General features: G+C 45.0%; 2 protein-coding genes across 3 annotated transcripts; one reads left to right on the top strand and one right to left on the bottom strand.

The window, feature by feature from the left end:
- The first annotated feature begins 6,183 nt into the window (after positions 1 to 6,183).
- On the top strand, positions 6,184 to 10,317 carry LOC125527131 (mitogen-activated protein kinase kinase kinase 1-like). The gene is made up of 9 exons (XM_048691697.1): positions 6,184 to 7,410; positions 7,997 to 8,081; positions 8,210 to 8,272; positions 8,404 to 8,561; positions 8,684 to 8,759; positions 8,868 to 8,927; positions 9,403 to 9,510; positions 9,659 to 9,919; positions 10,040 to 10,317. Exons 1-8 carry the CDS (start codon positions 6,389 to 6,391, stop codon positions 9,884 to 9,886), a joined length of 1,800 nt encoding a protein of 599 aa, XP_048547654.1. The 5' UTR covers positions 6,184 to 6,388; the 3' UTR covers positions 9,887 to 9,919; positions 10,040 to 10,317.
- Positions 10,318 to 11,828: 1,511 nt separating this feature from the next.
- LOC125527133 (partner of Y14 and mago-like) lies at positions 11,829 to 15,386 on the bottom strand. 2 transcript variants are annotated; one of them, XM_048691698.1, is made up of 4 exons: positions 15,060 to 15,386; positions 14,833 to 14,943; positions 12,362 to 12,613; positions 11,829 to 12,255 (listed from the first exon to the last, which is right to left on the bottom strand). In XM_048691698.1, the coding sequence occupies exons 1-4, from the start codon at positions 15,231 to 15,233 to the stop codon at positions 12,118 to 12,120; spliced, it is 675 nt and encodes a 224-aa protein (XP_048547655.1). In that variant the 5' UTR covers positions 15,234 to 15,386; the 3' UTR covers positions 11,829 to 12,117. The 2 variants fall into 2 exon arrangements, with proteins under 2 accessions (XP_048547655.1, XP_048547656.1); XM_048691699.1 differs by having other exon boundaries at positions 12,362 to 12,610; positions 15,060 to 15,384.
- Between the last annotated feature and the right edge of the window lie 582 nt (positions 15,387 to 15,968).

The following is a 15,968-nucleotide window of genomic DNA, read 5'->3' as shown; positions in this document are numbered from 1 at the left end:
CCTTTATATCGCAAAACTATTGCAAGGAATCAAACATATCATATTCAGCGATCTACAAGTTTATGTAGGATTTTATGACTAACCATGTGACTGACCAGTTCCTGTCATCTCTCTAAATAGATATAAGTGAAGCAAGAGAGTTTTAATTCTTTCTACAAAAGATATGCCCGCGCTCTAACAAATATAAGTGAAGCAAAAGAGCATTCTACAAATGGCGGTTTTCTATGTAAAGAGAAACAGGCAATCCAAACTTCAAATGATATAAGTGAAGCACATGAAGCATTCTATAAAGCCATACTCAAAAGATATAAGTGAAGTGCAATGAGCATTCTATAAATCAACCAAGGACTATCTCATACCATCATGGTGCATAAAAATAAAAATAAAAACCTAAATGCAAAAGACGCTCCAAGACTTGCACATATCGCATGAACGAAACGAATCCGAAAACATACCGATATTTGTTGAAGAAAGAGGGGATGCCTCCCCAGCATCCCCAAGCTTAGATGCTTGAGTCTCCTTGAATATTTACTTGGGGTGCCTCGGGCATCCCCAAGCTTGAGCTCTTGCCTCCCTTCCTTCTTCTCACATCGATACCTTCTCAATCATCGAACACTTCATCCACACAAAACTCCAACAGAAAACTCGGTAAGATCCGTTAGTATAATAAAGCAAATTACTACTCTAAGTACTGTTGCAAACCAATTCATATTTTGTTTTTGCATTGTGTCTACTGTAATATAACTTTTTCATGGCTTAATCCACTGATATAAGTTGATAGTTTCATCAAAACAAGTAAACTATGCATCAAAAACAGAATCTGTCTAAAATAGAACAGTCTGTAATAATCTGAACATTCACCATACTTCTGATACTTGAAAAAATCTGCAAAAATTAGTAAAAATAAACAATTTGTACAGCAAGACAGTGCAAAAAGAATCAGAACCATTTGACGTTCCAGTAAGAAATTAAAATTCGCGCACTACAACCAAAGTTTCTGTCCTGCACCGCACAAACCAACAAGCATTGTAACCATCCTAAAGGCAAACCTTGGCACATTATTTTTAATAATACAATGGAATTGTACAAGGGGATAATTATTTTTGTTGAAAAGTTTCTGTAATCAAGATTCACAAAGTTTCCGTGAGCATGAACAAAGTTCAAGGCTAGCTCCCACTTCAACAATGCTTGTCTCTCTCACTTTCACTTTCCTTTTTGAAAAAGTTTTAGGTTCCCCTCTTTATTTTTGTTGTTTTTAAACTATATGAAAGAACTCAACATAAATAAATGACTCTCTAAAACTTCCGGGTTGTCTCCCTGGCAGTGCTTTCTTTAAAGCCATTAAGCTAGGCATGTAGTGCTCAAGTAGTGAATCCACCCGGATCCCAAGGTATATCAAAGCCAATTTGAATCAACAATGATTTGTAATTTAGTGGTGAGCACAAGGTAACATATATCATGTAATGACGAAGTCTAACTCTCTTCCTATGCATCGGCATGTCATAAAAGAACAATTCATGCACACAAAGTAAAGGCCAATGCATAGTATAAACAGTTTCTTGCAATTTTATCATGTTGGAAACATAGAGAGGTGGAGATATATTTCCTCTCTCATAATAATTACAAGTAGGAGCAGCAAGCACATGCATATTATATCTATCAAAATCATCATGTGCAACGGTAGAAGGCAACCCGTCAATGTAATCCTTAATAAGTGCAAACTTCTCCGATATAGTGTAATCGGGAGAATTCAAAAAGATAATAGGACTATCATGCGTGGGTGCAATAGCAACAATTTCATGTTTAACATAAGGAACTATAGCAAGTTCATCTCCATAAGCATCATTCATATTGGCATCTTGGCCACAAGCATAGCAAGCATCATCAAAAAGGGATATTTCAAGAGAATCAATGGGATCATAACAGTCATCATAGCAATCATCCTTCGGTAAGCACGAAGGGGAATTAAACAATGTATGAGTTGAAGAGTTACTCTCATTAGAAGGTGGGCATGGGTGATCAATCTGCTCTTCCTCCTTTTGTTCTTCGCTCTCCTCCTCATCTTTTTCATCCAATGAGCTCACAGTTTCATCAATTTCTTCTTTCATAGACTCCTGCAAAATATTACTCTCTTCTTGGACAGCAGAGTATTCCTCAATATATAGTTTAACATAGGCATTAGAAGCATAATTCTCATAAAAATATTCAATTATGGAATTTTTTTTCAGATTTGTAAAGAGTAGCATCATACTTTTCAATCAACGAAGCAATTTCATAAGCATCCTTAAAAGCAACAAATTCTTCAATTTGTTGAACATCATAGTAATTATAAACACCCTTAGCATATGAAGATAAGATTCCATTATCAATAAACTCACATTGGTAGGGAAGGTGTTTCTTAGGGTTTTCAGAACAACAAGTAAAATCATATTCCCAACATAAATTCCAAGCATAGCATTGCAAACGATGAATTTGACCCAATAGAATTTTCCCTTTTTCAGATATTCGGTGTCGCACATAACAAGCATGCTCATCTAAAGATTTGCCCTCAACTAAGCTAGTTGGGGTTTCAGCACGAGCACATAGGGATCGAAGATGATCCAAGTAATAAGCTTCAGCAGTGTGATAGATTTTGAGTGGTTCTTCAACCATTGGTTCAGTAGGTACCACTAATTTTTTTGGTATTTTGCGTTTCCTACCCACAACTAAAGATAGAAAACAACTAAGAACAACAAATAAAAATTACTTAGTGATAAAGCAAACAAGCACACACGAGAATATTCACCCCACGCTATTGCTCTCCGGCAACGGCGCCAGAAAAAGGTCTTGATAACCCACAAGTATAGGGGATCAATTGTAGCCTCTTTCGATAAGTAAGAGTGTCGAACCCAACGAGGAGCTAAAGGTATAACAAATATTCCCTCGAGTTCTATCGACCACCGATACAACTCTACGCACGCTTTACCGGAAACAAGTATGAAACTAGAAGTACTTTGTAGGTGTTTTTGGGTAAGCTTGCAAGAAAGTAAAGAGCACGTAAATAAAAGCTAGGGGTTGTTTAGATAAAGACACAACTAAATTAGTTTTAGTAAAGAGCTTTTGTCAACAAGAAGGTTATTTGTCCCTAGGCAATCGATAACTAGACCGGTAATCATTATTGCAATTTTATTTGAGGGAGAGGCATAAGCTAACATACTTTCTCTACTTGGATCATATGCACTTATGATTGGAACTCTAGCAAGCATCCGCAACTACTAAAGATTCATTAAGGTAAAACCCAACCATAGCATTAAAGTATCAAGTCCTGTTTATCCCATACGCAAACAACCTACTTACTTGGGTTTGTGCTTCTGTCACTCACGCCACCAACCATAAGAAAATCATAAGCATATTGCAAACCCTACAGCGGGAATCCCTCACGCTTGCGCGACACGGAGAGCACCATAGGACGGCACCAATAATAAAACATGCAACTCAAACCAATCACGATCATCAAATAGCCATTAGGACAAAATAGATCTACTCGAACATCATAGGATAGCCATACATCATTGGGAAATAATATATAGCGTTGAGCACCATGTTTAAGTAGAGATTACAACGGGTAAGAGAGAGGTTACACCGCTGCATAGAGGGGGGAAGAGTTGGTGATGATGGCGGTGAAGTTGTTGGTAAAGATGGTGATGGCCCCGGTAGCGCTCCGGCGCCACCGGAAGCAAGGGGGAGAGGGCCCCCTTATTCTTCTTCTTCCTTGACCTCCTCCCTAGATGGGAGAAGGATTTCCCCTCTGGTCCTTGGCTCCCATGGCGTGGGAGGGGCGAGAGCCCCTCCCGAGATTGGATCTATCTCTCTGTCTCTCTCTGTTTCTGCGTTCTGTTCTGGCTCTGTTTCACCGTTTCGTATATATATGGAGATCCGTAACTCCGATTGGCCTGAAACCTTCGCCGTGATTTTTTTTCCGAATATTAGCTTTCTTGCGGCAAAAGAAGAGCGTCAACCGCCTTACGGTGGGCTCACGAGGGTAGGGGGCGCGCCCAGGGGGGCAGGCGCGCCCTCCTGCCTCGTGACCACCTCGGGCATTGGTTCGCGTTGATTTTCCTTCCAAATTTTCCATATTTTCCAAAAATAAGCTCCGTCCATTTTTATCCCGTTTGGACTCCGTTTGATATGGATATTCTGCGAAACCAAAAACATGCAACAGACAGGAACTGGCACTGGGCACTGGATCAATATGTTAGTCCCAAAAATAATATAAAAAGTTGCCAAAAAGTATATGAAAGTTGAATAATATTGGCATGGAACAATCAAAAATTATAGATACGACGAAGACGTATCAGGGCTTCCCAGGGATGCTTGGCAGCATAGACTGTATGCACTGGGAGTGGAAGACCCGCCCTTCTGCTAGGCAAGGGCAGTATAAGGGCCATGTCAGGGCTTGCACTGTCATACTAGAGGCCGTGGCGTCTCAAGATCTCTGGATCTGGCACTCTTTCTTTGGCATGGCCGGATCACACAATGGTATCAACGTGCTTCAGTGCTCGCCGGTGTTTGCTAGGCTTGCCGAAGGCAACAGCCCACCGGTGAAATTTACTATCAACGACCACAACTACGACAAAGGATACTACATGGGTGACGGTATCTATCCTCAGTGGACCACTATTGTCAAGACAATCCCCAACCCTGTCGGAGAGAAAAGGAAAAGATTTGTCCAAGAGCAAGAGAGTGCTAGGAGTGATGTCGAGCATGCCTTTGGTGTTTTGAAATCTTGATGGGTATCGTTTGGTATCCTGCTAATACCTGCAGCACGCAGAAACTGTGGGAGGTGATGACTGCTTGTGTGATCATGCACAATATGATCGTAGAAGATGAGCGCCCGGAACGTCTGTATGATCAAGGGTTTCAGTTTCAGGGTGAGAATGTTGTGACTGAGCATGAAAGAGCGGCAACGTTTGAACAGTTCACCCAATTTCATCATGACATGCGTGATTGGAAAACTCACGTGCAACTGCAAAGTGATCTGGTTGAGCATATATGGGCTCATGTTGGCAACCAATAGATGTATTTTCTTTATTCGGCTTGTAAAACTATGTGAGACATTTTTATGTTTATTCGGCTTGTAAAACTATACTATTTTATTTGATTCAAACCATGTTATTTGACTATATGTTTAAATGCAAAATCAATAAAAAATGAGCTATTTGTTGAAATAGGGCGGTTAGCCAGCCACGCCGACACATATGGGTCGGTGCGTTGGACGCGCTGCGGACCAACATGTAAAACAGGGCGGACGCCGGGCAGGCGGCCGACTCAAACGGACGGTGCCGCCCGTTTGAGTCGGCTCGTTGGAGAGGCTCTTAACATTTCGTATTATTTTAGATTTATTGAAACTTCAAAACATCTTTTTACGGGGTTTTTATCGGTTTCTACATGATATTCTTCCGGTTTCATCTGAATTTGCGTAGAGGAGGGCGCCGACGATGGCGAGGGAGAGGGCGGGGAGGAGGGGACAATGGCGGGGGAGGGCCGGCGCCGCCCGAGTCGCATGGGGCGGGAGGGACGCGGGCGTGTTTTTGGCTTTCGGAAGCCATTAGTTTCCGTACGCATTTACGTAAACCTCAACCTCATGTGGGCGTGTCGTGTTAAGAGTCAACAGTGAATCAAGAATGTGTATGGGTGTCATTTATGCTTTCGGTGTTGTCGCTGAGCCATCAGCCATGCACAAGAGCTTTCATATATTAATTAATGTGTGCCGCGCTTTGCAGTGGCAGAGAGCCCGAAAGGTACACACAAGGGTCGTTCGATTTCGTGACACCAGACAATTTACCGTATGTTTCTTGGGACATGGTGCTGCCTGTGTGATTACAAGTAGGAGCAAACGTAACGCTGGTGACCGTGTGCTGACTTGGCAAGGGCAGCAAGCAGCCGCACACGCCAACCCGAGGACGGTTCAGCCGAGAGTCACACGTCCGCCCACACGCCAGCATCGCACCCATTCCATTCCAAAGCAACCGCCTTGCTCCCCGGCGACCAAAGGGCGCCTCCGCCCCGCTGCCAGCCGGCCAGACGGCGACTGCGGCGAAGCTCCGCGCCGCGAGTGCCCTCGCGACCCACCCCGAGGACGGCCACCGGGCCCGGGCGCCACCACAAAGGCAAAAGCTGCGAGTCAATGCGACAACGCACCCGTCTCCCCTCCCACTCCCACCCCCACCTCGCCCACCGAAAAAACCCAACCTCGCGGCCGAAAAAAATATCCGCACCTCGCTCGCCTTGCCGTCTCCTCTCCTGCGCCACTCCCAAAGCCGAGCCAGAGAGCCCTCATCTCCTTCCCCCCTCGCCTTTTCCCCCTTCCCCGGAGCGCCGCGCCGCGCCCCATGAGCAGGCGCCGCTGATGGGCCGGCCGTCCCAGGACACCGCGACGTCCACCTCGCCGTCCGGCTCGTGCCGCTCGTCCAAGCGCGGCGGCCCGCGGCTGGACCGCCGCAACGCGTCCAAGAACATCGGCTACGAGTACGACCCCGCCAAGCTCTTCTGCAGCTACCCGCCGTCCCCGCCCCGGGCCTCCTCGGCCTCCGCCTCCGGCTCCGCCGCGCCCTCGCTCGCCAGCTCCGCCGCCTGCTCCGTCGACCTCAGCAGCTTCCGCATCGGCGGCAGCGGCGACGGCGGCGGCGACGTCCAGCTCCTCTGCCGTAACCTCGGCCTCTCCGGCCCCGAGGACTTCGCCATCTCCCTCACCGACTGGGAGGCGCACAAGGCCTTCCGCTCCTCCGCCTCCTCCTCCGCCTCCAGCTCCCCTTCCGCGCGCTCGCAGCCCGACCGCCCCGTGCGGGAGTCCCCACTCCGCCACGAGGCCGCCGAGGAGCCGGCCTTGCCCGAGGCCGCTGATTTCGAGCTCCCGGCCAAGGAAACTGCCAGGGACGTGCCGGTTGAGGCGCCAGTGCGGCCGGCATGGTTGGATCCACCGGAGCCAGCCCGTCCGGATGTGAAGAAACCAGGCTGCGAGGGAGGGATTAAGGGTGTGCGCCCTCCGCCGGTGATGCTCAAGCCACCGCCGTCGATGGCGCTGCCGCCCGCCGCCCAGGTTGGTTCCACGTGGGATCTCCTGCTGTCTTTCGCGCCAGAGGAGCAAGGGCAACCACAGGCAATCAGATCTGTCCCTGATTTTGGAGACCCGGATGCCGAGGACGACGAGGATGCGGCGGAAGTGTTGACGTTGGAAGATCTCAGGCTGGGGGAGAGCTCCGAGGAATTCACAGGCACATCCTCGATATCGACCACAAACGACGATGAGACAACCGAGTCTATGTTCTACATCTCGCCCAACGGGAGGTTTAAGAAGAAGATCCGGTCGTGGAGTCGAGGTGTGCTCTTGGGGAGTGGCTCCTTTGGGACCGTCTATGAGGGGATCAGCGAGTAAGTTCTCTTCACTCTTCAGAGGAAAATTCATCGTTCCTTGTATACTGGTTCTCAACGTTATGCTTAAGGTTAGGATCTCAACTTGCTATGTTCGTTCCAAGATAACCTAGGGCTAGGGTATATCCAGAAGCCTTGATCAACCCAAATTGTGTAGAGTGATCCTCTGCCTGACTAGAAGCTCACTGGCCCCAATTTTAACTCCTAAGAACTATTGGGTAGCAAAATACAGATGTGTAGCCTAGTAGTAAATAGTAATTGAATCATCTTCATGGTTTCATCTTCAACATAATCCTGGGTTGTGGTCAACTAGAATTAGCTAGAGTCAGAGTGCTACCCAGTTCCGAACCAAATTCTCTAGAATACAGGGGAATATGATCATTTGTTTTGCCAAAATATTGCACTGCATCCGTTCCAGTTCTGAATTATGTGGTATTCTTAATAAAATGGATATTCAGCTTCCGGACATGAAGGACTGCAGCATCTGTTGTTCCTTTATTAGGCTGCTCTTATGTTTTTCTGTCATAAGTCTACTACATGCTGTTCTACTTCTGCATCTTATGGTATAATGATTGATGCTTCACAGCGAGGGTGTCTTTTTTGCTGTCAAAGAAGTGTCCTTACATGATCAAGGGAGCAACGCACAGCAGTGTATTTTCCAACTTGAGCAGGTTGGTTTAGCTGGCTGTTTGTGTTATTGATAATATCGTAGACCTTGTCTTTTACGACTTCTTTCCTTCTATGTTCAATGGTGTATTCTGTAATTTGGCCTCTTATTAGCTTCCATTCTACTTTTCAGGAAATTGCACTCTTGAGTCAGTTTGAACATGAGAATATAGTACACTACTTCGGAACTGACAAAGTAAGCTCGCAGATCTTCCAGTTGCGCATCACTTTTTCCATTGTTGAAGCACTGTTGTGCTCTATACTCATAGATTTCTCTGTACTTATTTCATTTGAGACTGATAATCATCATTTGTGTGACCGTTGCAGGAGGACTCGAAACTTTACATCTTCCTTGAACTAGTGACCCAAGGATCTCTTGTATCTTTGTATCAGAAGTACCGCCTACGAGATACTCATGTTTCGGCATACACAAGACAAATACTTAATGGATTGAATTACCTCCATGAGAGGAATATTGTTCATAGGTAATATGATCACTGGTTTTTGTCTTGCCTTCTGAATAAATATCACCTGACCCAAATTGACAAGTCTTTAGGGCATTATGTAATGTTTTCATGTACTTATAGTTTAGAATATCATCTTGCAGAGATATTAAATGTGCCAACATACTGGTGCATGCGAATGGATCCGTGAAGCTTGCGGACTTTGGGCTTGCTAAGCAGGTCCGCTACTTTCTTGTAAAACCTGCATAATTTTGTGTTTGAACTTTGAATGTAGTTATCCATGCACTAACTTTGTGATTTAACGTTGCTTTATCAATTGTCTTTCAGACCTCCAAACTCAATGTGCTAAAATCATGCAAAGGAACTGTATATTGGATGGCACCTGAGGTATATCACTACACTCTTAAGATCAGATTAGCATAGTCTCGAATTCAGTTGTTTATTTTTACCCTTTTCCTTCAGTAATTCGTTGAGAATAATCAATTAGCAAGTAGTAGTATAATCCTGAGGTAGAGGGGGGCTATGATGAAAAGTGTTTAAGAGTTGTGTGCCGATGCACTGAAATACAGCTTGGACTTGTAGTTCAGTTAGCTTGCTTTGCCGGACCTTTGAGTATCATCATGGCTCACTATTAGTGACAACTATTGCACTGGTAGTTCACACTGTATGTCGATGCTTAGTGGAATAATTACGTGTGTTACTAAGCGGTTAATTTAAGTTGGATTGGTGCTCTATGTTCTTTGTTTGCTGCGGACATTCTTGGTTTTTGGCTAAACAAGATAGTATTTGGCATAAGCATACTGTCATGTAGGATATGTCCATACCTTTTCGATTATTCTAAATGGACACACTGAACTTTCAGGTCGTCAATCCCAAGAAGACATATGGACCTGCAGCTGATATATGGAGTTTGGGTTGCACGGTCTTAGAGATGTTGACACGTCAACTTCCCTATCCTGATCTGGAGTGGGTGAGTAATTCTTCATTTGAATCTAGTAATAGCTGCTGCATGTTTGAATTCCAGTGTTGGTTTAAAATCTGTAAAAGGTCTCTGGTGTGTGTTATTTATGATTCAAAATTCATCAGATTCACACCCATTCTTGCAACTTGTTCTGTAGACACAAGCCCTTTACAGGATTGGCAAGGGGGAGCCACCAGCAATTCCTAGTGGCCTTTCGAAGGAAGCTCGTGATTTCATTAGCCAGTGTGTAAAACCGAATCCAGAAGACAGACCATCCGCAGCCAAACTTTTGGACCATCCTTTTGTGAATAGATCTATGCGATCTATACGGTCGATGAGGACATATACACGCCCAAATTCTTCTACACGTGGCACGAGCGGATAGAGCTGTGGACAACTCCAGCATATCGGCAGAATTGTAAGTTAATCTTCTGCACTACGCGGCTGCTGCCGTCAGCTACTTAAGCTAGGCTGCCATCTGTTTCTTGTCTAATTGCCTGGTTAATCTGACCTGTAGTGCTGCTTATTCTATCTGCAGATATTAGTCCTCGCTAATCATGTGGAGCTGGCTGGAAAAAAGGACGATCCTTGTAAACAGAGTTGTCAACCAGCATCTCTTGTGTTTTGTTAGTTGATTCTTTTCTTTACCGAATTCTGGTGATCCGGCTAATATTATCCTGCCCGGGGAGTAGAGTAAATGTGCATCTGAGCCTAGTGTAAAGTAGGAGAGGACACGATGTAAATACGCATGGTGACTTACTGCCTTGATGTCAATGTCATGGTGCTGAATGAGAGAGATTCCACTGGTTGTTCCAACTGCAAGGCATGCTCTGGAACTTTTTCTTTTTTGAATTGTTTGGATTGCTTACCACATAGATCACGTGGTATGCTCTGGAACTTTCGATAATGGTGGCTGATATGGCCTGGAACTGCGTCCCTTCTCGTTGGCGACTTCTATGCTGAGGCGGGACCGTACGGCAAAGTTCTCTTTGCATTGTACGGGCCTTCCGATGGAAATTCCTCCGCTGGCCGGTGGTCGCCATTTGGCATCTACTGGTTGAGCATAGCTCACGCGTATTTGCTGACTTATTAGTTTTCTTTTGTCTCTGTGCCTGCTTTGTTTCTTTGTGAGGAAAAACAATGCCGTGTACAAGTCGGTCGGGAACAGGACGTGTATACAGTTCAACCATAAATGAGTCTCGCCATTCTGTTAAGATTTGTCGTGGAGGTGTTAGGGGATGGAGAATCTTTTTTTCCAGATTGGTGTTCCCAGGTGTCGAAAGCATAGGAACACTGAAGTGAGGAGAGCTCCGAACTGAGGAAGGAAGCAAGCACCTGGTTTGGGACTTCGCCGACTTACATCCGTTTGAGCTCACAAGTAACACGGGTCGGAGAGAATAGTACTCCCTCCATAAAGAAATATAAGAGCGTTTATATCATTAAAATAGTGATCTAAACGCTCTTATATTCGTTTACAGAGGGAGTATATGCTTAGATTTTCGTGACTTCTTTGGAAACAAAGGAATTTCATATGATTAGAATCATACATAGAATTCTCCTATAGGCCCTTCAGATTATAAGAACCTGTGAATTTTCATAGGGAACATTTCTTCCTCCACGTTTTGGAGGATTCTAAAGATGAGCTCCAATCTCATGTTAAAATTCCTTTGAGAAGTTAAAGGCAAGATGCTTCTTTCACTCCTATGCTCTCTCCAGTCAAGAACTAGTTCTCCACAAAATTTCTAATGGGCATAAACAACAATATTTTGAATTCTAGGAATCCACAAGGCATGGTGCTCAAATTATGCCTTTTTCGCATTCCTTTGTTTTCTTACTCCGACGCTTGAGGTGTGAAATCACCTAGGGATCCACAAGACATGGTGCTCAAACTATGCTGTTATTCCTACATTCTGGGGCCTCATTGTATCGATCATGGTCGTGCTTAAACCTGGCTTCTCAGATTCTTATGGCTTGTTTGAAACAAAGAATTTTGTAGAAATTTCATTGATTGTAAGAACCTAAATGAGCTCTCCGACCTCGTGTTGAAATTCCTTTGAAAAGTTTTGAGTCAAGGTGGGGTCTCCCTTTGCTGTCCAATCAAGGACCAATTTCCCACAAAAATTCTGCAAGGCATACAAACACCTTTGTGAAATTCTAAGATTGCATAAGACATTATAGTCAATTCCTCTGCTTATTCGATCACTTTGTCTTGTTATTCCTCCACTCAAGGTGTGAAATCAATCGATAGAAAAAAAAGAAGACAATTCAACTTAAAAAAGGTAAATTAGTCAAACGTCAAATGGACCCCAAAGTTGGTATAACACACGAAAGCAACAGCCATCCCATGGCAAATCAGTTATCGCCTCCACTATATGATCTTCGACAAACAGATATTGCAATATAAATTTTGGAACTGACAAGTGTTACATGAGACAACAAATGTGGTGAAAAATCTTCCATTCTGTGCAAACCCCACGTTCACCGGAATGCATTTCCAGCAAACCCGTAGGTACTGAAGAAGCATAGCATGATCGATTGAATTTCGGGTCAGCAACAACGCCAAGTGGGCGTGCAGAAATGACAGCTCAGTTTACATCAGGGCCAAGCCCGCTTTGCCTACGAAGCAGCATGACCCCTTGTAGACTCCAAAAGCTTCAGCTCTTCACGCCATCCTTCAATCTTTTTTGTTTTCTCCAATTGCTCAGGTTTCAATTTTTCTGGGTCCCCTTGCACTTGGGCTTCAGCTAAGCGTATCTGTGACAAATTAAGGCGATAGCACACAACAAAATAAACACGCTGACACATTTTTCAAGCACACACACGCATGCACAGATGACTGAGTAAGGGAAGGAGGGAGAACCTTTTTCTTCAGCGCTCGGATTTTCTTATCTATCTCTGTAACAGATGACTCTGTTTGTAAGTTGTTGGCGGCATTTGTGGAAGGGGTTGCTGTAGCTGGAGATTCAGAAATAGCAATGCCACTTATCTGCTCTGTTATACTGTCCACTGTATTCCTCTGCTTAGTTTTGGAAGAATGAACCTTGTCAGGTTCTCCAGCATCAGCCTCCTCTATATCCAAGCTCTTCCCTTTATCATTTGTTGAACCACCCTGCTAGTAATAAATAAGATAATGTCCAGTAACCATAAAGCCATCGCACAAATCACATAGTTGTTAGATGTAAGAGATAACAAATCATTAGCATTGTACAATACAAGCATACAAGAAAACATAATGTTTGCGTTGACCACATTACCGACAGAGAGTTATGAATGGTTAAGTGTATCTTTTATGGTTTTAAATTTCTTGAACTTAGATCTGCCATAATATTAATGGCTCAGTTCACCATGTTAATTCACTATATAATGGTGCTACCAGTTTATGGTGTATACCATATTGCCACATTTAAGAATTGTATGCAGCTATATTCGATGCTCCCTCCATTCCATATTAAAGAGTGTGGATTTCCCCCCAAACAAATACCGGAAAACAGGAGGCGCAGAGGATGTTTAGCACTATTTCTCCCAAAAATACCTATCAGCTCATGCCCCGCTTAATTCTCTGGATCTAATGTTGCACGCATGTAGGGATGAGTAAACCACGCCACGCCCCTCCTACCTCCTTTGCCACAGATTGTTTCGAGGGAGAGAGAGTGTGCCATCGTAGTAGACAAGACACTGTCGGAGGCCGTTGACTGCGAGGACAGGCGCGGTGACGAGGGAGTGGGGATCTGGGACAAGGTTGCCAGGGCCGTGGTAGACGAGATGCTGCGAAATGTCCTCAAGCTCAAGGACGACAAGGCCACACATGGTGTGGTGGCCAAGGACGTGTTTGTCAGGTCCGTGGTGGCCACAGTCGTGGATGAAGTCACGTTTAACTGGTCACGATTCTGGGCACCATTTTTTGCAGTTTCTTGTTACAATTTCAATCGTCTAACAATTACGCGTCCTTGGACGATGAGGAAGCACTGATCTGTGACTACTCGCCATCACCAATTCATGCCGGTTGCTCAGATTGTTCATGCATTCAGCCTGCATCATGTACATCACGTGGGGCGATGCTGAAAGTGCGGGTGGGTGAGCGTGCAGGGAACGAACAGACCGAGTGTGTGCAGAGATCAAAGAGTTGTGGTGCAGTTAGCAAGATGATTAAGGGTTTGCTAACTGCTCAATCATGCGACATAGGAGGGGCAAAAGGGTCCAAAATTGCTCCATGTGCATTGGTCTTTGCAAAAGAAAATTTCACACCATCCTTATAAGAACTGAGGAGTAATCGAGTAATGTTTGGGTGGTTGTTTCTTGAACCATTTGCTACTTGGGACATATATGAGGATAAATGGGCTTGCCACACGACTTGAACAAATACAGTGTTTCCACAAGGGTATGCTTTCGCTCATTCATGAAGAATAGTCACGTTGTCACCTTGTCTGGGTCAGTTCACAGCAACATATTTTTACGCAAAAGCTCCATACTGCATACTTTTGCTGACCAGATATTCAGATCCTTAATTTCTTGACCAGAACTATTATGATGATGATGATGAATCAGGGCGAGCAATGTATAACAAAATTATGTTCCACCAACTATAATTGAAGTATACAACCGTGAGTAATGACGAATGAGACTGGACCAGATTACTAGAGACTGCTGAAACTTGAGTAATGGATCGCTAATTCGCTGAAGATGGTGTCATGGCATGATTAAGATTTGAAAAACATGCGATCTGTCTAAACGTGCTCTGCTATATTTTTATAGCTTGTGGCATTTAAATTCCATTTGTCATAATAAGTTCTAAATTACAACTCGATGGAATGCCTGCAATCGTAATGCAAGCATAACTAAAACCAGTGCCATTGACTTGCATAGTGTTCAGGGAATGCAGAACATTTTTAAATAGTCCGTGATACAACATTGTGCAAGCGCCAATTGCTCATGAATTTGTGGAGAATATGGCATGGAAATGATTGTCTGTTGCAACAACAACCTAAACTACCAGGTATCACCACCAACACAGCAAAATGAAGTCTTATGGTTAGGCAACACCATAGAAAACATATCAGTGATATCAGTGTTCATCTGTCAAATATCTTCGGCAGAATACGTTGATGTTTATCCATTCTTCCCAATTGAGCACCAAATCAAATCATCTTAGCAATGACAGCATCGTTCAAGGCTAATCTTTAGCGCATATAAATCTCAACTAACGAACGAAGGAAGGTCAATGACGCCCTCGGACAATAAACCCACATATAACCATGCCAATTTAACCGAATCAGAATGTTCCTGTAGCATCAATGGACAATGGTGACACATTAGCGAGAGAGGAAGGCCTACCTGATGCCGTTTCTCCTTGCGCCGCTCGTTGCGCTTGGCCGCCTTCGTCTTGGGCTTGGCATCGAGCGCAGGGTCGTACCCCGGCGTCACGTCGGGCCCTGACTTCTTCATCTGCACCGAGCACAAACAAAGCTTAAGCCCCCCCAAAAAGAACGAGAGCCCAGCAACGGAACAGGTCTGGCGCCGTGGTGCGGGAATAGTGTACGGGGGATGCTGCGAGGACTCACGAGGGCGCCCTTGGACTGATAGATGGCGACCTCGTCCTGCGGGACGTAGCCGGCGCGGATGCGGATCTCCTTGCGGAGGGTCCCGTCCGGGCGGCGCGTCGGCGCGATGACGCGCTCGCCCTCCTTGGGGATGGAGAGGAGGCGCCGCTGCTCGCCGTCGGTGGCGGCGTCCATGGCCGCGGAGGCGTACGGGGTCTGGAGGGGGGAGGGGGTGGAAGGCTGCGGCGGACTGCGGCGGCGGCGGGGACGGGATGGGTTTAGGGGTAGTTCAGGCGTCAGAGTTAAGACCGGAGACCCCTGAGGTTGGGTCGGGTGAGATTGCGGCGTTGGAGTCGAATTGTGCTTCCTTTTCTTTTCGACAAAAGGGAATGAACAACTCTTTATCTAAAAAACAAATGATATGTTTGCCTTGAAAAAAGAGAAAATAATAGTATATACTATCATGTTTCAAATATAAGACAAATTAAAATTTTCAAAAGTCAAATTGTTGGTGTGAAATCCGACAAACCCCTCGATATCACGGACGGCATTTTGTTGAACGACATGCGCACGATGGCTAATCCAACCGCATGTTGTTATTTAGACTTTGCACATGGATGGTACGATATGACATGTCGTGTGTGTTTCATCTGGCAACTGTCGTTTGTCTAACAGTGCTCGAGCTAAACCCCTACTTCTTGCTTCATGTTTATTGATGATGACGGTGCACATAGTACAATGATGTTCGTAGGTCTCTCAAGGGCATATCGACTATCCCGGCCTCGCCTTATAAAGGAGGACGGGGCCTATGGTTACAGAGTCCTAGTCGGCATAGACGATGAAGAGTCATCCACGATCATCAGTGTGCTTGCCTTGGATGGCAAGTGAAATCCTTCGTCTTGAAGGCCCTTAGGTAGGGTAGCCAGCCCA

The sequence above is a fragment of the Triticum urartu genome, unplaced genomic scaffold (genome assembly GCF_003073215.2).
Source record: "Triticum urartu cultivar G1812 unplaced genomic scaffold, Tu2.1 TuUngrouped_contig_296, whole genome shotgun sequence".
Lineage (NCBI taxonomy): Eukaryota > Viridiplantae > Streptophyta > Magnoliopsida > Poales > Poaceae > Triticum > Triticum urartu.
This window is presented reverse-complemented; position numbering and strand designations above follow the sequence as displayed.

Bases quoted from the DNA above. Each gene is read 5' to 3' on its own strand.
- LOC125527131 (XM_048691697.1), top strand. From the start codon at position 6,389: ATGGGCCGGCCGTCCCAGGACACCGCGACGTCCACCTCGCCGTCCGGC. The intron at 8,273-8,403 runs GTAAGCTCGCAG...TGACCGTTGCAG, and splicing joins ACTACTTCGGAACTGACAAA to GAGGACTCGAAACTTTACAT. The intron at 8,760-8,867 runs GTCCGCTACTTT...ATTGTCTTTCAG, and splicing joins ACTTTGGGCTTGCTAAGCAG to ACCTCCAAACTCAATGTGCT.
- LOC125527133 (XM_048691698.1), bottom strand. From the start codon at position 15,233: ATGGACGCCGCCACCGACGGCGAGCAGCGGCGCCTCCTCTCCATCCCC. The intron at 14,944-15,059 runs GTGAGTCCTCGC...TGCTCGGTGCAG, and splicing joins ATCAGTCCAAGGGCGCCCTC to ATGAAGAAGTCAGGGCCCGA. The intron at 12,256-12,361 runs GTTCTCCCTCCT...AATTTGTCACAG, and splicing joins TCCGAGCGCTGAAGAAAAAG to ATACGCTTAGCTGAAGCCCA.